Consider the following 25,462-nt stretch of genomic DNA (forward strand, 5'->3'; position numbering starts at 1 on the left):
ACTGAGCTGATCAATAACACATCTCAACTTCCAGATACAGAGAGCAAACACTAAAGGGAACTCTGGATAACTCACTTCACTTCCCAGTGCTAAAATGATTGCTCAGGTGAGGAGTCTCAGACAGGTTCAGGAGGGAATTCTTCTGCCAGCAAATTAATTTTTCTTACACTGCTCTAATTTAGCTTTCACGAGCACCCCTTCCCATCAGGAATCTTCTCTAACCCCACTCCGTAGTTTTCCACTCCAGTAACCAACTAAATTCTGATGTGAGGACCTCACAGTTTACATACTTATAGTGCAGCCATGCACTTAATAAATTATAACTGCTTCGAATTCTGCACCACTGTATGTAAAACACACATGGTGATTCTATAAACTGCTGGCTTACACTTGGAATGCAGATTGTAAGAGCCCTGCCACTTAGGCTGTGGAAGCAGTCCTATGGCATGGCTTCTCCAGCAGGAGAGAAGGCAGGTTGTGCTCATATTGATGATTCCCATTACACAGCCTGTGGGAATGGCTCGTGTTTCACTTGAAAGTTATCCCTTTCCTGTTTACTTGGGGGAGCACTCAAAAGCTTTTTAGAAGTTCTTCCGTTTTTCTTGGCATGGGGCTATTAATTCCTGTATGGATTTTTATTGTGGCCTCTTTTTACTAGATATGGATATTTCAACTGCTAACAAGTAGTTCAGTAAAAAAAATATCCAAGTGGTTTGTCTAAAGAGAGATCTCCAAACATAATGTTTGTGGGGTTTTTAAGTGTCCTTTTTACCCTTCCATAAAAGCTACATCCATAGCTCTATTCTGAGATCACTGAGATTCACACCTTTTGCAAAGTTAAGCCATTTTCACTGTAAATATTTAGGTTTAGGATTTTATTTATAATATTTAGATGTTAGGAAGATCACCCTCTTCAATCAGTGAAAATAAAGCCTTCCCAAGAAAGTATTTCAGTCCCTCTCCTTTGACTCACACATGGAAAGTTAAAAATCCTTGATTTTAGGCATGTAACAGAGGTTGGGTAAAAACCCTTCTTTCCTTTCTTTTACTGGCCTGTAAAATCAAAGCAGAATGCAGACCTTAATCTGATTTTGAGTTATTACATGCAAAGTTGATCTTGAAAGTACTTGAAGTCAAGTACTGAGTGTTTTTAAACAATTTTAGGACATTTTTATGACAGTTAACTGTGGCTATAAAGCATTAAAAAACCACCTATCTGTCCAGTTTAGAAATGTTCAGGTTTTACAGTTGAAGGAGAAATATTTGTAAACAGTTTTCAATTCTCTGCAGATGTCATTTTGAATCATCATTTCATATGGATTATGTGTTTCCAGAATTGTTTTTGCTAAAGTTTCTGTACACCACAGGGAAGTGTCATTGCAGACTGGAGACAAAGTGGTGGCCTCAAGGACAGAGGGACAGGGAGCTGTGCCAGCCCCTGGTGTCCCTGGATATGCCCTCTCCTATTGCTTCTCCCTCGTGTACCAGAGTTTCCTTGTTGTTTCTGCTCAGTCTTCATTAAAATGAGTTGGTTGTCTCAGTGGAATGTTAAAAGAGAATTTCTTAATTATGTTCATTATTCTGAAATCTGTCTATTTAAGGTTGTTTATTCATGTAGGATGAGGCTTGTAACGTGGGTGACAGAGCTCTTGCCAGCCCTCACCCCTGTGTTTATTTAAAGCCACTGTGTGATTTACTGCAAAACCTTCCCAACATCTCCCAAGTGTTTATTGATGGATGAGCTCGATTGAGATGCCCCAGCTCGTAATTCACAAGTCACAACATAATTCAGCAAAGAAATGTCTGCTTTCAGCACACAGTGCAGTGATACAACATCGAGTTGTTCCAGATGTTGGTGATCCCTCCAATAAAGATCCCTGACATTGGTTCAGCTGCAGCTCCTCACTTGGTTTAAAACAGACTCTGCAGTGACTTGGGCCTCACACAGTAGCAACCTCTGGTGCTTAACCACTGCTCCCAGGATGGCTCTGTGGAGGCAAAGTGGGATGAGTATTTACATGTTGCCTTTTTTTGTGTGTCCTGCAGAAAAAATAACTCACCCTGAATGAATCATACCCAGCCCACCATTTAGTTTAACTTTCCTTGAACCAAATGTTGCCTCTTCCCCATCATTAAATATTTTTTTAAACACTCCTTCCCTGTGAATTGTGCCAGGCACTGATGAGCATCAGCATCCTCATCCTGGAGCAGGTGAGGGGCCATTTCAACAGTGCCTGAACCTGCTTGTGTGCTTAGGAAGATGTTAAACCTGGTGAAATATAAAAGGAATTAAACTGAATTAAAAACACAGGGACATGGAAGTTTTCCCTGCACTTTTACTGGAACTACTGGCTTCCTGACTTGCACCTTTGATGGGGATGGTGCTCATAAAGAGAAGCTGGGTGGTGCAAATGATTGTTGGGGTCTGGGGGGACAGTGCCAACACCTGTGGCTTCTTGAACAAGAGTTTTAAACCTAATATGGATACACAGATGGAGGTGTGTCTCAGGTAAAACTTCCATGTCAGTCAAGACATCACCAGACCGCAGGAAAAGCTGAGCAGGAGTGGTTTGGGCCATGACGTGGACAAGGTGCCACCTGTACAAACCCAGCCTGTGCAAAAGGAGTCAGGAGTTAAATGGTAGGTGCTAATGTGCAGTATCAGCCTCCCAGTGCAGGCCTGGAACAAGGAAAGGTGGCTGAATCATGGTACCATCCCCCGTGGCAGGGGGTTCATGTCTTGTTTGGTCCAAAAACACAGGTGGGGCGGTTTCAGAAAGGGCAAGTCTCTTCCAGAAATTCTGTACTCATCAGGGCAGCTGCGGCCATTTACTTGTCCATTAGCCAGAGTTGAGTCAAATCACACAGACCTTGGCCTCAAACCTGGATTTTGAATTCTGATGGTGAAATTGGTTATTTTTGCCAAAAAATAGCTTATTTTGCTATCATTTAATCTCTGTTTCACCACACAGCATACAGCACTCTTGGAAAAATCAGATTTATGTCATGGAAGAAGTCAGCATTGCTAGTCAAGATTTGGTAGTACTTTAAACAGCAGGAGATTAGACTTCCAAATTTGCAGCAGAGGCTATTCTGGGCAGGGATTGGTATAATCCTGCATGGTAATGGATGCCTCAGTGTGCTGAACAGGGAGCACAAGGTACAGGTTGAACTCTCCAGCGAAGGGCAAATGCTGCTCACTCTCACCATATATGGGTTTGAATAATAAATGGTTTTCCTTCCTGGGATAAAGACTTTGAGTTTTTCTGTCTTGGCATCAGTTGGACTGCAAGGAATGGATTGTTTTGTTTGTAATGCAGAAGAAACACGTCAGAGCGGTTACCTGCCCTGCGCTGATGAACGGCAGGGAGGCAGAGCCCCAAGGAGGCGGCTGGTGCTGTGGGCCAGCCTGCCATCTGCAGGCCACTGCTGCCGTGCTGGGGACGTGGACAGCAGGGGCCCTTTAATCTCCAGAAATTATGATGTGTAACAAGCTGGTTTTTTCCTAATAAATGCTATGTAATAAATCCAAGTTTTTCCCATCCCATCCTATGAATAGTCACCTCCATTCTTAAAAAAAAAAACAACACAGCCAAGGATAGTAGAGATAAACAAACCTCCTCTAGAAGTTGATGAATAATTGCTAATTGTTTTTTTTTTATTATCTGTTGTTCGCCTTTATAAATTAATATTTTTGTGCTTAGAAATGGGACATTTCATATGACAGTCAAATTCTCTCCTTCATTCTCAGTCCATTAAATATTTATGGCGGGTGGCCTTAGATGAACAGCACCACTATATTGTTCAACTGTTGAATCTTTAAAGTTTTGTTGAGAAGGTGATATGTTTATATGACAGACAGGTGACTTCCAAGCACCCCAAAATATTTGTTTTTATAGTCCACAAATGGTTAGTGGATTCAGTAGTTTAAATATTCTGATTGTTACCTTCTTATCACCGTGGTATTTGAAGGATAAATGATCTGTGCTTTCCTTAGCTGTTTTATTAACCATTGCTAAGAACTCTCAGCTGAGTTTTTAATTTGGGAGAGAATTCACTGTAGGTAAATTCCTGCTCAATTTACAGTTTTCAAAGGTATAACCAAATTTCCCATTCGAAGTGAAAACTTCGGTGTGCACCACATAACCCTTCAGTCACTTTTTGTCTCTGTTTCAGGTCTTCCTGAACAATACTACAGCCTCACTTGGTTCCTCAGCCCCATCCTGGGCCTGATCTTCACTCCGCTCATCGGTTCGGCCAGCGACCGCTGCACCCTGAGCTGGGGCCGCCGGCGGCCTTTCATCCTCGCCCTCTGCATTGGTGTCCTCTTCGGAGTTGCACTTTTCCTTAATGGTTCTGTGATAGGTAAATAACAAGGAAACCCCCTGCCTGTATCTCCTAACACACCTGCTTTAAGGTTTCAGTGTAGGAAGTGAAGATAATGCTCCACAGTTTATTTAATGCTCCACATCATATTTAATGCTAAAATCGGGAGAGATCTCCACAGCCCTGCACTTGAGCTTTATGGTTTTATTCTTTGCGTGGTTTTATTCTTACTCACAGGTTGCTGTGCTGAGAGTTGTGCAGTCGTGGCTGTTACTGGTAGCACAGTGTTATTAATACAGTGGTTGCCAGAATAATGTTTGCAGTCGCTGAGACGAATTTGGTCGATCCTTGACATGGGAAAATCGTAGCAACCTGTTCACAGGGAAATGTTTCCTGTTGTGATCCATTTTCCCTTTAATGCATATCTGGCAACACATCCTGTTTCCAGCATTATTTCAAAAATTATCTTTTCACTTTTTCTTGTGCTTTTCTTAGACCCAGTATTGAAAAAGTCCAGAACACAGTTAATATTTGTTTATCAAAAACCATGTGGGAAAATAATTTTTCCTGATCCCCCATCAAAGCTGGTAAAAATAGTTTCCCTTGAACATAGTTTACTACAGAATTTAATCTACAATCTCTTTGTAAATTTAGTGCAGGAGAGGTGACAGCAAGTACCTTTGGGGAATTGTTTACATCATGGTTGGACTGATGCAAACGAAAGGAACTTAGCACCTAATAACATCCTCTTGGCTCTCTTTTTTTGGGTTAGGTGCAGCTCTATTGTGTAAAAGTTAAAGCAATTGAGGGAAATGAGTGGGACATTATCTTGGCTCAGCTTGTTAAAGCCAGACTGGGATGCCATATGATGGGTTTGAATTTTCTGCAAAGTGCAGTGAACAAACTATTCAGATGAATTACATTTAACTTATGGGTTTTTTTTATTTACCCAAGCAATAAATATTATTTATTTGAATTGCTATCATGTGGCATCAGTTGTACTTTGTTGTGGTGTTTTCAAGGCTTATTCCTCCCCCTCCAGATGTTTGCAGGGTGTTAGATGTAGCCTTCTTAAACGATTTTAAGTGATAAGAAGCTCCCAGCTCCATACAGGAGTTTAGGGTTTAGTTGCCATCGATACCTGCAAGCAAACCTCATGCTCAGTTTGTAGACTTATTTTCAAACCTTTTAATAAATCAGCACAAAATATTGTGCTGATCTTTGATTTTTCTTCTTTGCTTTCCTACCCTTAGTCTGCAGTTACTTGCAATCCTAATTGCAATTTGGAGAAACAGGAGATGCTTCGAAAACTGAAGTGGTCACTGTGTTGGACCCTCTTCCTTAGTGTGGCCTTTGGCAGTAGGAGTCATAGGGAGGGGAACAAGGAGCACGGAGGTTTGCTAATCCCAGCAGTGATACAACCAGGGGAACAACTGAACTCTTGCTCTCTCCTGCACTGTTCAGGTTTCCAGCAGATCTAAAGCGCTGACACCGTTAGTGTTTTCTGCTGTAGGGCTCAGCTGAGCCTGGAACACTTATAAACTTCTTTAGCCTTCAAAGGACTGGGTATAAATGAGGATTGAATATGCAGGAATCAGCACTTGAGATTCAGATGATTTTTGGTGGCTTAGCGAGTTCATCTCCTTCCACAGTCATTTTCATCAGTTACACTAATGGTTTTATCAGAGCCTCGCACGCGTAACTTCTAAATCTCTCTGATTCAAGTAATTCATGCTTTTGTCACTGGTTCATCTCCTGACAAATGATCCAGCTCTATACTAATGCTGCCTTTCTACTCCTCAGACAAAAAGCATTTCATCCTGTGCTGTCAACAGAAGCTGACTGATGCTTTTTGCAATGCAAAATACCTTGATGTTTCTTCATCCTTAAAAGTTTTACATACAAAAAGGGATCTAGAAAATGGGAATGTTTAAGAAAAGCAAAGAGAGAGAGGTGAAGGGGTTAAATTTCAGTTTATCCTGGGGTACTGTGACCACTGCATGTAAAGCACCATGTCAGGAATGCTGTCAGCAGTGCAGTTACCCATGGTTGTAACTAACAGGTGAAATATCTCATTTTTAGTGTTTCCCTTTTCCCACCATGTCTTTTAGAAAAACAGCCTTCAGCAACTGAAGGGAAATACATGGGTGGATTATGAAATAATTTAAGAGATACTTCAGAAATAACATTCTGAAAAATAAATGTCAGTCTTAGGAACATAAGAACATACTTTGTCTCAGACCTTCCATGACGCCAAAGAGCTGAAATTGCCATTTTGCTCCTTTGTAAAGGAATGTTTGCAGCCAGCCTGTAGGCCACCTCTCTCTTAAGGAGTCAAGCTTGCTCTCAGGAGTTTTCCCTTTTGGAATGACATGCCCAGATTCCTCTCCCATTTTCCCTCAGGTCTGGCTATTGGTGACGTCCCGGACAAGCAGCCCATTGGAATAGTCCTCACAGTGCTCGGTGTGGTGGTGTTGGATTTCTGCGCTGATGCCACCGAAGGGCCGATTCGGGCCTACCTGTTGGATGTGGTGGACAGTGAAGAGCAAGACATGGCCCTTAACATCCACGCCTTTTCAGCTGGTAGGGACTTAGCTGAGATGTTGTTGGCAGCAGATTAGTCTTCCTGATGACCAAGTTGGGACTGAATTGATTTTTCCTGAACTGACTTCTTTTTTTTTTTCCTCTCTTCCACAGGCCTTGGAGGAGCAATTGGTTATATGTTAGGAGGGCTGGACTGGACACAGACCTTCTTGGGTGGTATTTTTAAATCTCAACAGCAAGTCCTTTTCTTCTTCGCAGCCATTATTTTCTCTGTCTCCGTTGCTCTCCACCTTTTCAGCATTGAGGAGGAGCAGTATAACCCTCAGCAGGACAGGATCGATGAGGAAGGAGACACGCTGTCCAGTGTCAAATTCAGCGGCAGTCTCCCCCCTCTGAATCGACTGAATGTAATCAGCGAGGAAGAGCCGTATGGAACTTCCATGTTCCACGACGAGGTTCAGTCGGAGCATGATCTCAATATGGAGTTCCTGGAGGTGAACATTGTGAGAAGCAAGAGTGACTCGGTTCTGCACATGCCGGATGCCACGCTGGAGATCGAATCAGAGCTGCTTTTCCTGCACGACATCGAACCCTCCATTTTTCAGGATGCTTCGTATCCAAACACTCCCCACAACACAAGCCAGGAGATCATGAAGTCCAAACTCAACCACCTCTCTGCTTTCCTCAGGGACAGTGAGAAAGAGGAGGAGATGTTGCTCGATAATCGCTTAAACGAAGACAAAGTCCCAAACGTCAACGGCTCCCTACCAAAAGAGTTCCTCAACGGGCACGCCCGGATAGGCATGAAGCAATCCAGCACTTCCAACTCCATGCGGAGGCGGCGGCACATGTTCTACCGGCAGCCGTCCTACACCTTCTCCTACTACGGCAAGATCGGCTCGCACCGGTACCGGTTCCGCCGCGCCAACGCCATCGTGCTGATCAAGTCCTCGCGCAGCATGAACGACATCTACGACATGCAGAAACGGCAGCGCCAGCGGTGCCGCCACCGCAACCAGAGCGGCACCACCAACTCCAGCGGCGACACCGAGAGCGAGGAGGGCGAGACCGAGACCACCGTCAGGCTCCTGTGGCTGTCCATGCTCAAGATGCCGAAGGAGCTGCTGAGGCTCTGCGTCTGCCACCTCTTGACTTGGTTCTCCATCATCGCCGAGGCCGTGTTCTACACGGATTTCATGGGGCAGGTCATCTTCGAGGGCGATCCGAAGGTGAGGGGGCAATTCCCACGGGCAGACCCGCCTGGGGTTCCTGGTTTCTGAGAGGTGCTCGGTACAAGAAAGCAACGTTTGTGTTTGTGTCTGTTGCAGGCCCCTTCCAACTCGACTGAGCTGCACGCCTACAACGCTGGGGTTCAGATGGGCTGCTGGGGGCTGGTGATTTATGCTGCTACTGCTGCTGTTTGTTCGGGTAGGAGACTGCACAATCTCACAGTGGAATGCACCTCAAACATGTATTTATTAGAATACGTGAATTTCAGAATCATAGATTATCATTACCTGGAAGGGACCGAGGGTCATCAAGTCCAACTCCTGGCCCTGAAATAGTTTTTGCTTCAGTTTGCACCCATCTCCTTGTTTGGGGTGAAGGACATCATGGAAAAGCATTTCACGTGGTCATAAGGGGAAGGGCTTCTTTAAGAATCAATATGAAAAAGTTCCTCCAAATGTAGAGGTGGAAAAATGAGCAGATGGTGAAGTGGCACAAAGCACAAAATGAAATCAAAGGATATTGAGTGGCATTTAGCGAGTCATCAGGAAACTGAAGTCATGCTTGGTAGAAGATTCAAGCATATGTTAGGAGGGTTTTTGCAAAGACTGTTTTTAAATCAAAATTATAAATATGTATTTCTGAAAGTCATTCTGCAGATAATTTGGACTTGGAGTAGACTCTGAAATTGAGAGTTTTTGCCAAACTTAAATTCTGTCTTTTGCAGCACGTGTGCAGGCACGTCTGCACAGCTCAGTGGGGACGGGCTCCTCCTGAAGCAGGAATTCATCCCGGGCTGTGCTGCTCAGAGAACACAAATATGCACTGAGCATCCACGTCCTCAGCAGCGCATCGAGCTGCCATGACCACATCAGCACCTGAAAACTTTAGTGACTAAACTGGGATTTAAGGGGAAATGGCTTCAAGATGAAAGAGAGGAGATTTAGATTAGGTATTAGGAAAAGAATCTTTACTGTGAGGGTGGTGAGACCCTGGAACAGGTTGCCCAGAGAAGCTGTGGATGTCCCTTCCCTGGAAGTGTTCAAGGACAGGTTGGATGGGGTCTGAGCTCTAGAGGAAGGTGTCCTTGCCCAGGGCAGAGGAGTTGGAACGAGATGATCTTTAAGGTCCCTTCCAACCCAAACCATTTTATGATTCTATGATTTCTGTTTCATTCTCTATCTCTGCAGCCTTATTGCAGAAATACTTGGACAACTATGACCTGAGCATAAAAGTGATCTACATCCTGGGCACGCTGGGTTTTTCCCTGGGCACTGCAGTGATGGCCATGTTCCCCAACGTGTACGTCACCATGATAATGATCAGCACGATGGGAATAGTGTCCATGAGCATCTCCTACTGCCCCTATGCACTTCTGGGACAATACCACGAGATTAAACAGGTATGTGGAATGTTTGAATCAAGGCAGAGCATTCTTGTTTCCCTGAAGAACATGGTGGCAGAATGGATTTGTTAAATCCCGTTATTGGAGATACTTGCTTTGTTGGGATTTGTGCCAAAGCTCAAGTGGATAGTTAATAGCAGGAGCTGGTACTGAAATCAGATATTCTTGGCATCGAGTTTGCTCAGGGGGAGTCATGATTGCACATATCCTGTGCTGAGGTGTAAAAGGATTTGGGTGCAGATGGTAGATAAAGCAAGACTAAATTATTACTGGAGTATTTACTATGTACATAGTTGTTTCTACTGTTTTGGATGTGGTACTTTAGCGTTACTCAGTCTTAGATATTGAGGTGAGCGTGGAAAGGCAGCTGTAATTTTGGGGAGACAAAAGGCAAACTCGTTCTGCTGGAAACAAGAATGGATTTGCTTCTTTTTTACCACTATTCCACTTGGCTTACAACTTACAGGAAGATCATTTATTACAACAAACATGTTTCTGCTTTGGGATCGGGAGGGGGATTCCTTTCTATAATCATAATTCCCACCAAATGTTTCATGTACATCTTTTTTTTTAAAAAAAAACTAAACTTGGACCTGATTTGTGCCAAAGTGACCGAACAAATACCTGCCTCGTGCTGCAAGGTGAGGAGGCTGTTGATGAGTAGGTGAGGAGGCTGTTTCTCTGGAGTTGTGATGCCACAAGGATGACGGTGAAGTCACCCATAGGCACGAGAAATTCAAGGAAGGTTCTGGCATTTGAGTATTTGCTTTCAGCCATTGTTTTACCTCCCCTAACACATTTCTTGCCTTTTCCCCCAGTACATCCACCACAGCCCCGGGAACTCGAAGCGAGGGTTCGGCATAGACTGCGCCATCCTGTCGTGCCAGGTTTACATCTCCCAGATCCTCGTGGCCTCCGCGCTCGGCGGCGTGGTGGACGCCGTGGGCACCGTCAGAGTCATCCCCATGGTGGCTTCCGTGGGGTCTTTCCTGGGGTTTTTGACAGCCACCTTCTTGGTGATTTACCCTGAAGTGAACGAAGAGCCAAAGGAAGAGCAGAAAGGACTGGGCCCTCCGGAGGCAGCCGAGGGCGGCGCGGGCGCGGAGAAGCCGACGGTGCTGAAGCTCACACGCAAAGGAGCCACGGCCACCGAGCCCGAGGGCGAGTCAGCCGTGTGAGCCCCTCGCTGCTCACCCACATTCCAAGGAGGTTGCAGGTGCAGGATCAAGAACTTTCGTTGGTTTGGTTTTTTTGGGTTTGTTGGTTTGGGTTTTGTTTTTTTTTTTTTTCCAGGTTAAAAAAAAAAACCAACAAAACAAATTAGGACCTTCACTACTCGTAGCTAAAATCTGCAGAAGAAGAGGCAGTTTCGTGCGAAAAGTGTAAATGAAGTTCTGTAGTCCTTCCTCTAAGGTTTGAGCGGGTCGCTCGGATGCTGATTGCTTTCTCCACAACTTAGAGACGTCATTTCTGAACACTTTTTTTATTAAGAACACATTTAGATTTCGAGTAAGTTTTATTAATCTGCATGAGACTCACAGTGTATACAATTAGCAGTTAGGAAAAAAAATTTAAGTTTTCGGCTGTTTTTAAACTAACGGAAAATGGAAGCAATCTCCACCTCTAGTCTCTTGCCATTCTTTTTGTCTGAACATTTCAGATTTCACTAGTGTAATACCCGAATCAAACGCTCAGACAACGATCAGTTTTTTTTCAGGAGCATGGTATTACTGGTCTGACAGCTACTTTGATTTTAGACTTCATGTTTTTGTTAGTGCAATTACTACAGAACCCTTTGATTTTGCAATTACTTTCATGAAAAGCAAAAGCAATTACTGCGGTTTCTGAGAAACTGCCGTGAATTCTTTTTTCAGTCATAACTGTTCACAGCCACTCCCAAATCTGCTGCTCTTTGGGGGAAGGGTGACACTGGGTGCTGGATTTCAGCTCTGGATGGAAGGAGCAGCAGCTGGGAGAGGTGACCAGCACTCACAGGTTTTTTTTTTTATCACAAGTGCTGCATTTTATGAATGTCGTTGGAATACGCTGTGACAATTTGTAGCTGGGAATTCTACGTGCTGTGGTGAACTCGGGGGGGTTTTCTTGGCATTTAAACCTGATCATCTCTGGATGAAGCTGCCACGGAGAAAGGGCGTCTCCGGGGTCAGCTTCGTGGGAGGGGGCGTGCGGGTTCTCTTCCGTAGGGAAAGGAAGTCGTGGATTAATTGCACTTTTTATGATCCTTTAACCTCGGGGCTGGGAGCGCCGCAGCCGAGGTGAAGGCACGGGGTCAGTACAACAAGGTGAGCCCAAGGCCTACCTCTGTCACTTTATGGCATAGTCTGGGTGTATAAAAATCTCTGTCAGAAACAGTTTTTTAGGCCTTAAAATTCCAGTGTTGCTGTTCCAGTCCCTGTGTTGGAGGAATTGTAGACCAGAGCTCTCCCGAGCTGCCGTTCCGGTGTCGTCAGCGCATCCTCCTGCCCCCTCCCATGGTTCAGGACACAGCTGCAGTGCAAAGACATTCTTCTGGGAAGAACTTGCAAGAGTTGTGCTAGTCTGATTCAAAATAAGTTCGGATCACTATCCAGCAGCCACTTAAAGCAACTTTTGAAACCAAACTTCCGTTTGTCCTTTGTCAGAAGAGTTTGTGATGCTCTGGACTCGTTTTGGGGTGGGCCCCCAGGCTGCCCTCAATCCATGTGCTGGACAGACACATCACAGAGCGGTGTGACATTCCTGCTGCCTCAAACTCCTCCTGCTCCAAGACTTTCAAATGCCTGTGTCAATCATGCTGCAGTCCAGGCGAAGAAGCTCTATTTCAATCTGAGAAGCTGTTTTTAATACATTACTTGAATTGTCCATGTGTTTGAGAAATGGATGTTTGGGTGTATTTGAGGGCTGGCGTCCCTGCCAGATTCCTGGTGGCATCCATGGATTTCTCAGCTGAAGGCTTCCAGTCAGCTCCAATGGCCTCTGCTGTCAAGGGTGACATCACGAAGTTCTGAAGTACCTGTGATCACACAGGACTTAGGGGCTGGTTTTTTAACAAGTATCTTGAGAAAGTCTTCTTTTGTCCTTCGGGGTGAATGTTTTCTTATCCAGAACACGACTTGTGAACTGTGTTCACCCAGGGGAGCGATACTGCTGAGGGGTGTGAGACCTTACTGGAGAAATCAGTTGTGAGAAATCCTTGAACTGAACTTGTGCTGTGAATTTTTTCATCTCAGTTACATTTGATATATTCTAGTGACGTTCACTGTCACAGACACGGGTGTTGTGTGCCACCCTAGGACTGGCATCCGTGTGAGTTACACACTTTAAAGTGGCTTTAATGGCTTAGTTTTGAAGATCCCTGAAGATTCTGCTTTCTGTTAAATGACCTCTGACAGCTACTCCTCATTTTAATCTCTCCTGCTGGAAAGGGTCTTCAACAGTTTAAAAAACCTGCGTCCTCTGACCAGTGCCAGCGTTACCCTTTCCCCAGGAGTCCCAGGGATCAGCCTGGATCAAATGCTGGTTACTCCACATTGCACCTTCTAAGCCCAGCTCTCTTTCACTGCACCACCCACTGACCAAGGAGCTGCAGAGAGAGAGGAGAGCTCAAAGCTCCCTCTGACTTCACACCCACCAGAGGGACCACGACACCATTTTGGGGGTGAGCTCACCCACGTTTATTGAGCTTTCTCAGCCAGGGAAGGGCCTTTCAAATGATGTTTCCAACCCAGAGGTTTCAAGTAAAGGCAGGGCAGGGCCAGTTTTGTCCTGGGCAGTGCTTGGGACAGCCTCATTTCTAGGAACTGGATGTCCAAATCCATCTCTAGAGTTGTTTGTGGGGCTCACAAGGCAGGAATACGCGGCTGCCGTAGCAGGAAGCTGATTTCACTCCCCAGTAACAGTGAAGGAAATAATTATTCATTGTAAACACACTGAAGTATTTGTAGTGTTGCCAGAAGAATTAACTTGGGCAGCCCCAGCCAAAGCATCTCCTCCTGTCCCTGGGCCAGCCTGGGAAACCCCCACTCCACCTTCACCTGCTGAGGGCTTTTCCTTGGATTTGAGTTTTCTTCCTCAACCCAGCATTTCTCAGGGGTAGAGTGGACAACAGTTTATTTCTTCATCTGTCCCTCACCTTATCTTTTGATACAGAAATTGTTATATTTTTTTTGCCACAATTCAAGGTAAAGTAGTACAAATTGAAGTCTTTATTGCAGAAGTCGTGGGAAGAGAGATTTGAAGTGTTTTTTTTGTCGTTCCTCGTGACAACAAGCACCATTTTTTGTTTGTGGGTATCCCTGTCTAGTCAGAGTCATCCCCTTGGACTTTCACTGCAGTAGGACTGAGGTTTGGTGGTTTAATTCTGTGTTACTTGATACTATAAACAATTTGAACCTGTTGTGCTGCAGTGACACCTCAGACATGAGGCACTGTTTGTGCTCAGAGTCTCCAGGGCTGGAGATGTTTGATGTGAGAGCAGAGAATCTTTAACTTCCACCCCCTTGGAAAGGCAGAGTGTGGGTTTGGCCCTGTTGGGTCATTCCAAGAGTCCAGTCCAATCTGTGCTGTTTGTGGATGGCAATTTCAGACTCCAGAAGCAATAATTTCTTAGGAATGTTTCTCTTCCTGCTGGTTTGATGACTTTATAGAGATTTATTGCCTAAATAGCCTTTTAATAACAGGAATCTGGTGTTTTGCTGGCGCTGGCTGTGAGCAGTTATGGGAAAGACGGGGTTTGTTCATCACCAGGAGGGAGGAAGCCAGTGAAGCCAAGGGAGGCCTGTGCTCAGTGACAACACACCACGTCCTTCTCCCCTTTCCCTCAGAGCCTCTTTCCAGGCTGCAAATTCACTCTCCTGGTTTTCCTGCCGATGGATGGTGACACACAGACCCTGAGATGGAACAGGATGTGTGGGGTTTTCCACAGAGGCAAGGACTGAGTCTCTCTTATCTCCCTCTCATCTAATCTGAATCCCCCAGCACTTGGAATGACAGTGGTAACAATGGTGCTTCTTGCCAGGTACCTCATTAAAACCTGGTTCCATCCTTAGGGTTCCCTGGGTGAGCTTGGATTCCTCCAGCATCCACCACAAAAGGAAAGCAGGATTTTCCTGGCTGCCAGCTCCCACAGCCCTGCAGGCTGAGCCACACTTAGGGGTAAAGGTGGAAGAAATCACAGTTTGTTGCTGGGAGAGCTGCACCCACATCTGGGCAGGAGGGAGGTGCAGGGAGGGCAGGTGCCTTCCTGGAGTCCCTGAGTCATAGTCCAGTCACTGAGATCTGGGGTTTTAGGTGTGTGTGTGTGTCCATTCCTGTGTGTCTGTACATCTGCAGACACACTGCTCAGCCAAAATACCTTTGGGGGTTGTGTGCTCGCTGTCACCACTCCACAGCATCTTCAACTGAGTTCTTCCAGGTTTCCCCTCATCCCAGCCCGATGCTCAGCTATAAATATGTATCCTATTTAAATGAACAAGTAAATTCCTGCATGATATTCCAAGCACATGTAGCAGCTTCGGCATCTGAAGTATCTGTTGTGAGAGAGAAGTTGGTTTTCTTTGCAGCTGTTTTGTCCTCGTTTCCTTTGAATAGGCCAAATAAATGTAACAGACACCAAATGTTGCACAGAAACGCTGTTGATGACTGTGTGGAAGAAATACCAAAATTTTATTTTTCTTTGCAGAAACTTTATGGTTCCAGAGAGTCCTTTAGATGTTTCCCTTCCTTAAACGACAAAGCTGAACGTTTGTAAAGCGCGTCAAAAAAACAGAAAAACAAAACAAAACAAAAAAAAGGTCATTTGGAAAAAAAGGGGGAGCTACCCAAAGTTTTCTGTCTGTCATGTTGCATCCAGAGGAGCTGCAGAAGCTCAAATACCAACTGGGGTTTGATTTTGAGGCTCAGCAGTTGAGAAATTGCCTTAGAAAACAACAAAAAGGCTCAATTCCTTCTCCCACCAATCTGCTCACTGAGGTGTTCCAGCTTTTCCTGGAAATCACCTCCTGGAAAACTGATTTGGTTTGGTTCCTCATCCCGAGCAGCCCTGTGGCTTCAGCTGAACCCCAACCTCACCTTCCCTGCCCCAGGAGGGGCAAATACAACCCCCCCAAAAGGAAGCATCTGCTATAATTAAAGGGCTTTTGGTGCCCTTTCGACCTGCTAAAATTTTATGGAAAACCCAGGACACAGTTCAATTTGACTGTGCTCTGGCACATTCATTCTTAAATTTGGGAGTTGGGGGTGAAGCTCTGGGAGCGTTTAGCCAAACTCTGGATCTTCTCAGTCCTTGGCAAGAGCCAAATTGTAATAAATAACCCCAAAATCCAGACCTTTCTCTCAACAGATTGGCAGTTCCCAATGTGAATTTGGTTTTCCTGATGTAACATGAACACTAAGCCCTTTCGGTAGCCAAATGACCAGCTTATTTTAAATGCCTCATATTACTAGAAGGCTGCATATAGGCATCTCATAGCGGGGAAAAATAAAATCTAAAAAAAAAAAAATTAAAAAAAAAAAAAGAATATTTAGTTCCTTTGTGAACTGGCCATATGACAACTACTTTTTTATCAACTTATTAAGTTGGGGCACTATAATAGCTCTTGCTGAGTTTAGCAATGTTTATAAGCATGTGTTAAACACATAATGTTGTTTTATGAGGAAAAAGGGATAAAGAAAAGTGATGTCACAGACGAATGTTTGAGTGTGTAGACGGCATAATGTATGTATGATTTTTATTTCTACACTGTTGAGCTTATTTTCTGTTTTAAGGTTAAAACAAACAAAAAAAGATTCGTTGCATGAGAACTGTTTTATTGTGTTCTGCACTTTCTGTTCTTTTTTTGTATAATCTTGATTATTTTTTTTTCATTTACGCATAGAAAAGGAAAACAAATCAATTTAGAGATATTCTACTCCACGAGACATTGTGTTCCGATCCGTTGTTCCGAAGTTCGATCTTAATAAACATTTCAGTAAGAGTTGGTGGCTCGTGTCCCTGTGGTGTTTGTAGGGAAGGGAGGAGGAGGACACCCTGTCCCTGAGCTGTCCAAAACAACACCTTCCTTCATCCCAAAACTGCGTTCATGTTTCCAAAAATGCTCCTGCCAAACATTGCCTGGCAAAAAAAAAAAATCAGGTGTCACAGTTCACAAATGCCTGGGATCCCTTGGTGGGGGAGGCCTGGGAGTGTTTTGGAGGAAAGAAGCATCACCTCCGTGATTCCACAGCCCCAAGCGGCTTCCGGAGAATCCAGAATCCAAACTGGATCAACCTCTTGGGGCATTGGGAGTGACAAGAGGGGAAAGGTGGAGGGACCCCTGGATCAGATCACAGGCTGACAGGGTTAAATTGCCGTGAAGAGCTGAGTTGTCCCGTTTGATTCCTGACAGATTTGATCTGTGACTTCTCCTGAAGGGAATTCCTCACAATCAGTATCGGCAGCCCCAAGAATTCAGTGCCAAGTCAATGCCCACCCAGTGTTTGGTTTATTTTTGACTTAACACGGTTCAGCCACACTCTTGTCACTGGACTGAGGTTAAGGAAGAACTGAAAACAAAGTAAATCCGAGTTTTGGCCCGTTTATGAACTTGCTTTTTCATCAGCGCTGAGGGGAGAGCGCGGGAAGGAGCCTCTGCAGATACCTACAGGACACCTAGACCAGGCTGGTTTTGGGTGGATAGAGCTGATTTACTTTGTAGTAACTACCATGAAGTGAGCAAGTGAGGAGGGCAGGAGCCTTCCCCCTGGCCCCGCTTCTCCCAGCAAAGCCCTGGCCTCGTCCTCCCCTTGGGGAAACTCCAAGTGGAGAGCCCAACCCCGCTCGGCTCAGGGGATGTGAGTCCTGCCTGGCCCTCGCAGGGGGCACCGATCCCTGTCCGGGGCACCGGGTCCCTCCTGGGGCTGGGGCTGGGCTGGCCGGGGGGGGGGCTCGGACAGAGGGGCCGAGTTTTGTTACAAAACAAACCGCCTTGGAGCGGCTGGGAACGGCCCGGGCAGGAGCTGCTCCAGCGCGGCCCCCACTTCCCAGTCTGGACCGAGGGGAGGGACAGCAGGACAGCGGCCCAAATCCTGGGGACGAGGGTGGCGTGAGCTGCTCCAGCTTCCAGCCCTGAGCAGGCAGCGCTTCCCTCCTTTCCAGGGCCTGGGGGCTGCACCAAGTGGGATTTGTGTGGCACCATCCCCGTCCTGACACCTGGGATGGGAGACGGGAACTCCCCGGGGAGAGGGGAATCAGATCCTCGGGAACGCTGCAGGTGACAGTGGCTGTTTTAATGTTTAAATTAAATGGATGCCGACGGGCAAGAGGAGCACGGGGCGGGCGAGGATGGGCTTTTGCTCCGAAAGGATTGCAGGGACAGGCAGGATTCAAGCGGCACCCAAGGAAAAAGGGGCCTGGTCCCACAAGCAGAGCCCCGGCAGGAGCGCGGTTCGGGAGGCAGAAGGAGGGGCTCTTTCCTCCCTCCCTCCCTGCATGTCCCTGGCGGGGAGGTCACAGCCAGCCCACGACAGCCCGAACTTCCAAGCGGCTCCAGCGCCACAGCCGGGGTTGTTTCTGGAAGCAAGCACTGCCATCCCTTGGTTTGATCGTGGAATTACAGGACAGTTCAAGGCGTAAGGGACCCTTTCAGTCCAGCTCCCTCACAGCGCTACCAAAATCTGAACCACGTGACCAAGAGCATCGTGGGCTCCCCTCAGGTTCCCCCCGTTCAAGAGATCCGGGGAAAAATAAAAAAAAAATCAACAGCAAAAAGGAGCTGAACAAACATTAGCCTTGAGGCTTCCAAGAAATGGGCAACCCTTTCCACAGGGAGAAGGGGACAGAGGCACAAGGCTGATCAGCCCCACCAGCAGCATGGCCTTTGGGCCAGAGAGGGATGGGGTGTATCCAACATTCCACTGAAAACTGAACAGAGCCCCACAGAGCTGTGCCTGCAGGCTCATCCCCACAGCTGGAATGCTGGAGCAAAGCTGAGATGGTCAGTGAGCACCCACGAACCAGATGAGAAGGTGAAACCAGGTTTAAAAAGTCTGCCAGGGATGAAAATCAATGAAGGCAGTGACAGGCAGGCAGCAGGTTGGTGCTCCTGGATCATCTCTGCAGCCAAGGAAAGTTCATTAACATCTCCTGTGTGTCTGTGTAGAGAAATCTCTGAACTCAGTAAATCATTCCTGTCCCCCTCAACAGCCAGAGAGCAGCAGGGGAGGAACGAAGGAACCTGAAAGTCACAGATGTGGGGCTCAAAGGGGGACACATTACAGCAGAAGCCATTTCAGGAAGGAGAATATGCAGAGAAGAAAACCAGGCAATTATTCTTCACAGCACTCAGAGGATGCAAGTCAGTGCTAAAATCATCATTCTTATGTACTGAGTTGTACAGGAAAAAGAACAAAGTACAAAGGTCAGAGTATCAATATAGTGTTTAATATTTTTACATTGATAAAAAAACCCTAAAAAAGTGGAATTTCAGGTTACCATCATATGATAATAACTTTTATCAGCAGAAATATTACATGGAGTACATTTCAAGTCATTTTCCCTTCTGTTAGCCCCACGCTGGTTTATTTTTAATAACAAAAGTAGCAGCCCATTTTTGTCCTTCCATTTACAGTATTTTAAACACTGTTTTCCACTGTACTCAGCACTGAGACAGGTAAAACTACTCTGCACGTATTTATGGTTTTACTTGTATTTGTCATCAGTGGAAAACCCACTGTGCATCAGGCAGGGATCAGGGAATGCTGCTCTGGAGACTCCCCCAGGATGCAGCCCAGTGGTGTTCCCTCCAGGGGTGGAAGAGGAGTTTGAGGACCCTGCAGAACTCAAAAATAGAGCAGGTTCTACCCAAAATAACAGCAGTTCCTGCAGTTGCAGAAACAGGGACTGAAGGGAGGAGGGGCAGGGGTTGGTTTGCACAGGGAGTGAGAGGTGCTTCCAAAAGCAAATATATACAGGAATTAAATAAATTAGTGCTCCAGATAAAAATATTCAGTTTCACAAACTTTTAGAAAAACGCCAAGTGCTGTGCATTGCTCTTAAAGGAAAAACAAGTTTAAAAGGTAAAACAGTCACTGAAAATATCCCAGTATCTTGTTTCAGCTGCAGGAGCTTTCAGTGCTGGGGGGGGAGGGGCCTGTCAGTGCCTGCATTTCAAACGAACCAGCCCCCTAAATCCCCCCAGGGGTAAGGGATGCTCTGCCCAGTCACAGCCCCGAGCTCAGCACTGGCAGCAATTCTCTAAGTACAACAACTGCACTTGGGTTTTGCCTCTCAGTGCCCATTTCCAGCTATTACAGGATTGATCCTGTGAAGACAGCACCAAATCCCATTTTTTGGCAATCCTGCACTGCCCAGGGGAGTTCCCATGGAATTGCTGAGCTGGCTCCAGCATTCCCAACACGACCTGCACCAGGCAGTCTGGCCTGGAACCCTGACCCTCCACACCACCTCGTGTCCAGTCTGAAGCCAGTGACCCCCCTGCTCACACTTCCATTCCTTCATCAAACGTGCAGGAGCAGAACCAGGTGTGAGGGGAGGTTTGGTTCTATTTCCATTTTCTACAACAACCAGGGACTGAAATAACTCAGTGAATACAACACAGTAACACTGACAGGCAGCTGAAAGAGATGCCAAATGCTGGAGTAAACACAGCCTGAGGTCTTCACCTTCTCCCAGAACAGGCAGGCACACCAGGAACAGCTTGTCTATCCAGCCTTCCAAATGGCAATCTTGCCTTCCTCCTTCCCGGAGCCGCTGAGGACGTACCTGTCTTCGGCCGAGCACAGCGCCCGCACCGCGGCCGCGTGGCCCACCAGCTCCTTCTCCACGCTCCTCCTCTCAGCATCCACCACGTAGATCCTCCCCGTGCTCTTGCCTTGCAGCCTCCCACTGCTGCCAACCCACAGCTGGGGGAACAGAACAAACCCACAGTCACTCCCACTGCTGCCAACCCACAGCTGGGGGAACAGAACAAACCCACAGTCACTCCCACTGCTTTGCGCCGCAGTCCAGGGCACGGGCGCGGGGATTGATGTGGGGTGGGCACAGTGAGGGTTTTATCTGCTCTTCTGCTCCTGGGAAGAGAAACTAAAACTGCCCAGAGACAGGAACAGCTGTCAGGGAGGAGAGATCATGGAATGCCAGAATGGTTTGGGTTGGATGGGTCCTTAAAGGGCATGGAATTCCAACCCCTCTGCCATGGGCAGAGACACCTTTCACGATCCCAGGTTGCTCCAAGCCCTGTCCAACCTGGCCTTGGACACTTCCAGGGATGGGGCAGCCACAGCTTCTCTGGGCAACCTGTGCCAGGGCGTCCCCACCCTCACAGGGAAGATGGAAAAGTCAAAACTCCTGAGGCTGGAGAGAAGGCAGCTAAGGAGGGATCCCATCAAGGTTTACAAAATCCCAGAAGGGCAGATAAGCAGAATGTAAAACCACTGTTCAACACGTCCCGGAATGAGGGAAGTCAAGGACACGTGGGAACCAGTAAGAGTTCAATTTCACTGAGAAGAAAGTACTTCTCTGCACAGGGCTGGCAGTGAAATTCAGGAACCTGCTGCTCCAGGAAACTGGGGCACCCACCAGCAAGCTGCAAATGAAATCAGAGCCACAGAGGTTGGGTCCAGAAGCAGACAGTGCAAGAGCAAGGCTGAGGTGCACACTTCCGTAGCCTTTAGGGCAAAAAATGGCTTGTTTTTAATTAAAGCACTTTAATTAAAGCCTGTGACTGACAGCCCTACCAGTGTGGTTGTCAGGCTGCAAGTTCACTGTCAGTGACTGCACTGCTGTGGAGGAGTGAGAGTGGCAGGGCACAGGGGGGTGTGAGTGTGGCACAGGGTCTTTGCTGGAGGCCTGTCCCCAGTCCTGTCCCCAGGGGTCAATACTGGGACCAGTATTCCTTAACTTGCCCATCACTGACTTGGATGAAGGGGGAGATGCCTCCAAAGCCAGTTTGCTGATGACACAAAGCTGGGAGGAGCGGCTGAAACCCCAGAGAGCTGTGCAGCCCTTCAACACCTCGACAGGTGGGAGGGATGGGCAGAGAAGAACTGTCTGAAATTCAGAAAGGCAAATGCAGGGCCCTGCACCTGGGGAGGAATAACCCCAGGCACCAGGACAAGCTGGGGGCCCACCTGCTGGAAAACTTGGGGAAGAACCTGGAGGTCCTGGTGGACAACAGTGGTGTCCCTGAGCCAGCAACGTGCTCTTGTGGCCAAGGCCAAAGGGATCCTGGGGTGCTTTGGGAAGAGCATCGCCAGCAGGTCGAGGGAGATGATCCTGCCCCTCCACTCAGCCCTGGTGAGGCCACACTTGGGAGTGCTGTGTCCAGCTCTGGGCTCCTCAGTGCAAGAAAGACGTGAAGCTCCTGGAGCAGGTCCAGTGGAGGGCAACTAAATATGATTAAATAGGACTAAAGAGCATCTCTCTGACAAGGGAAGGCTGAGGGAGCTGGGGCTGCTCAGCCCCGAGAAGAGACACTGAGAGGAGACCTCATCCCTGTCTGTGAGTGTCTGCAGGGAGGGGACAGAGGATGGACCAGGCTCTGCTTGGGGGGGCTCAGCAATGGGACAAGAGGGAATGGGCAGGAACTGATGCCCAGGAAATTCCACCTGATCATGAGGAAGAACTTCTTTCCTGTGCAGTGACCAAGCACTAGAACAAGTTGCCCAGAGAGGGTGTGGAGTCTCCCTCACTGGGGATATTCCAGAACCATCTGGACACAATCCTGTGCCCAGGATGCTCTGGGGTGATCCTGCCTGAGCAGGGGGTTGGATCAGATGACCCACTGTGGTCCTTTCCAACCCTCCTGTGATTCTGTGGAATGTGGGTGCTCCACCTACTTCATCAGGCGTCCCAACTTCCCCTTTGGACAAACAGGGTTGCCAAACTGTTGGCAGGTGGAAAGATGGCACAGTGAACACTCGGGTTCAGGGGATAGATCACACAGGGATATTTTCCAGTTGTTACTTTTGTACCAACGAGCTGGACTACAGTGTTAGTTTAAGTGGAGCTGAGTGAGGAGTAAGCGTAAGGGAAAAGGAACAGAGTTCTTCAGTAGAACGAAAAAAGAGAGCTTAATGCCTTAGGAGTTCCAAACAATCCCCTCATTCCCTTAAAACAGAGGTTAAATATATCAATCTCTGCTTTGGGGAACAGTATCTTAAAAGGATTTTCCATTTTAGTTCCCAAATCTAACCAAGGGCTGAATGCAGAGAAAGCTTCCCTATTTCATGAGGCACATCATGAAAAAAGTCATTTTTGAGGAAGGAAGGAGGGAAAATCTGAGAAAAAGATTCTGAAGGTTGCTTTCCCCATAGAAAAACAAGTACATTAAGCTATTTATTTGCAAATTACCCCTGAAGTTGCCCATGTGGTGGCACAGCTACAGTGATTTGCACAGCTACTGCTGCCACACAGAGAGCAGGTGCACAGAGGCCCACGGTGACATGGACACAAGATGCCCAGGTAGGAAGAAGTTGGCTCCTTTGGTCCCTCCTGAATTAGGAAGGTGGTAACTAACCAAGGAAAAGGTCATCTACAAAAACAGGCCAATTAATTGGCATTTATTGTTTGCCTGTTAACCTTTTTTCAAGGCTCAGTCTGAGGAGCCCTGAGATGAAATATCAAAGGGTGTAAACTTTCAGCTTCTGCAGTTCCCTGAAAAGTCAATTACTAATAAATGCCACCATGCATTTAATTACTGATGAGGCTTTTGGCTTGACATGTGTTTTGGGGTACATCTGTAATACATCTGCCCAACATCTGTTGGACAAGGCATTAACTCCTGTGATTTCCAAGAGGAATCAATGTTCCAAACCTGTACATATGCACACACCCAGTATGGAAGCAATTACAGCCCACGAGAGCTGCAAACAAACAAAACTCCACTCCAGAAACCCACAGCAGGTAAAAAAAAACCAGCCCAAATGTCTCTCACCTGGTTTTTAACTCTTATCATACAAGTGATCTCAGAGCAATCCTGAAGATGGATCTTCTGAGGGGCACTTGAGAGGTCTTTGGTGTTCCAAATGCACAGGTCGCTGCTCCCCGAGTAAGATGCCCACATTTCATCCCTCTGAAGCACAGAAAGGTATGTTTGACATGAGCACTGCTGACAGGAAACGTGCTGCACTAACCAGGGCTTGTAAAGCTACATGGCCATGATTCCTGCAGGGATAATACCTCAGGAAAGAGCTGGAAGCTGAGAAAACAGGAGCACACATCCTGCGGGGGAGGCTTGATTTTCATCTGCAGCTGAAACTCGTGAGCTGACACCACCAGAATGCAGCTCCTGGTACCTTCAACAGTAAAGATAAAGAGTTAGTAACAGGGGTGCCCATTTCTTTCATCTCTACAAAACGTGGAGAGAAAAGGCAAAATAAAATGGATGCATCCAACCAATTGTCTTATTTCTTTATCTGAAGATGATTTTCTTTTTTTTAATTATTTGAGGAACAGACTTACAGCACCACAGCTGGTCATTGTGCAGCTTGATAGAGGTGAGATTCTGGCAGGGCAGCTGAAAGACACGGTTCACTTTGAGAGTGCTGACGTTCCAAGCAATCACTGTCCCATCTAAACTGCTGGAGTAAGCTTCACTGTTGGCATGGAGTATAAAACAATAATGGTATAGTGTGCATTCAAGTTTAGAAAAGAGAGTGCAGACATAGAAGAGAATTACTTGCAAAATAAACAGTTTTACAGTAAGACAAATTAATGTTACATTTTAACTCTCCTTAAAATTATCCTTCACAAACTCTGTATCTCTGGAAACACTGCAGGCTGACTCAGAGCTCGTGTTACATCGTGCATGAGGAGCTGATTACAACAAAACATTCCCTGTAATTCTCCTGAACATTGTTGCCTGACAGGATTTTTTCTTTCTCCTAAGACAAAAATATCTCAAAACTGTTTTTCTTTGCTACTGCACCTGAGAAAACAAATGACAGCATCCCTTTTCTTTTTACCTTTAACATTTGTTGTCTTGGGACGAGAAGACCTTTTTCAGAAGGTTCCAAGAACACCTAAACAAATCCTTCCTGAAACCCAGCGGCACCTGCTGCACCACGGGCTGGCTGACCACTGTGCCTGACCTTTGGAGTCGCTGTTCCCATGGGAAGACAGCAGGTTAAGGCCTCCAGCCCACACTCTTCCCCAAAGCTACCAAAAGATCAAAAGCATTTTGCCTTGAACAGAACAATAAACGTAGCATTTCCTCTTACAAGCAGGCAGGAAAAATCCAGAAGCCTGCTGGAAACATTTGGTTGATAATATGCTCAAAGCAAAAGTGAAGGGGTCTTTAAGGTGCACCTGTATTGATTCATCACTGGATGCTGCCAATTCCTGGCTGCTCTCATCCTTCTCCAAAAGAGCATTCCTTCATCCCCTTTGTTCCAAATTACACAGCGCTCCTCATTTAAAAAGGAAATTCCTAGTTGGCCACATACAATATGGGAGCTACAAAAACGGGCTAAGTGAAGGTTTAATGTTAGCAGAATAAGCCTCCCTGTCTAAAACAGTAAATTGTTTCCATATCTAGGAAATTAGATGTACCTGGGTGTTCCATTCTTGTTCTCCACAATGATGTCTGTAACATCAGAGCGATGATCATTCAGTTGTTTATTACAGGACATGCTGTGGGTGTTGATTATATAAATAATGGAGTCCCGAGAGCCAATCCACACTTGGCTCTGTTCCACCATGACCATACAAGTCTGGGGGGAAGGGAAAGGCAGAGTTGAACAAAGCCTGGAAGAAAATCACTCTTTAATATAACGTGGCAAAAGGCTGTGTTCAGATGCTACAGTTTTCTGGTGATCACAGTAAGAGATCAAGACCTGGCTTTCCGGTGTTCTGTCCTTTGCTCTGCTCTGTAAATAATGTGAGAGGTCAGATCTCTTTGCCAAGTCCTAATTTCCAGTTCTTCAGCACATTTTTATCTATTCTTAGGATTCCCCTTCTCATTT

The 25,462-nt window shown here is 46.4% G+C and overlaps 2 protein-coding genes across 4 annotated transcripts in view; one reads left to right on the top strand and one right to left on the bottom strand.

The window, feature by feature from the left end:
• The window catches only part of SLC45A4 (solute carrier family 45 member 4), an 85,654-nt gene extending 69,178 nt beyond the window's left edge, over nt 1–16,476 (top strand). For all 3 annotated transcript variants that reach the window (XM_050339344.1, XM_050339435.1, XM_050339528.1), the window contains exons 3-8: nt 4,177–4,365; nt 6,730–6,909; nt 7,024–8,099; nt 8,199–8,298; nt 9,288–9,499; nt 10,321–16,476. In XM_050339344.1, the coding sequence (XP_050195301.1) occupies nt 4,177–4,365; nt 6,730–6,909; nt 7,024–8,099; nt 8,199–8,298; nt 9,288–9,499; nt 10,321–10,680 (2,117 nt within the window). In that variant the 3' untranslated portion in view covers nt 10,681–16,476. The remainder of the gene's footprint in view (nt 1–4,176; nt 4,366–6,729; nt 6,910–7,023; nt 8,100–8,198; nt 8,299–9,287; nt 9,500–10,320) is intronic.
• A 2,425-nt stretch (nt 16,477–18,901) lies between these two features.
• Nucleotides 18,902–25,462, bottom strand: part of DENND3 (DENN domain containing 3) — a 30,792-nt gene continuing 24,231 nt past the window's right edge. Inside the window, exons 19-23 of the mRNA XM_050321671.1 lie at nt 25,050–25,210; nt 23,961–24,094; nt 23,679–23,794; nt 23,434–23,571; nt 18,902–20,401 (exon numbers count right to left, since the gene is read on the bottom strand). Of these exons, the coding sequence (XP_050177628.1) occupies nt 20,201–20,401; nt 23,434–23,571; nt 23,679–23,794; nt 23,961–24,094; nt 25,050–25,210 (750 nt within the window). The 3' untranslated portion in view covers nt 18,902–20,200. The remainder of the gene's footprint in view (nt 20,402–23,433; nt 23,572–23,678; nt 23,795–23,960; nt 24,095–25,049; nt 25,211–25,462) is intronic.

The sequence above is a fragment of the Myiozetetes cayanensis genome, unplaced genomic scaffold, assembly GCF_022539395.1.
Source record: "Myiozetetes cayanensis isolate MyiCay16 unplaced genomic scaffold, myiCay2020 scf1, whole genome shotgun sequence".
NCBI lineage: Eukaryota > Metazoa > Chordata > Aves > Passeriformes > Tyrannidae > Myiozetetes > Myiozetetes cayanensis.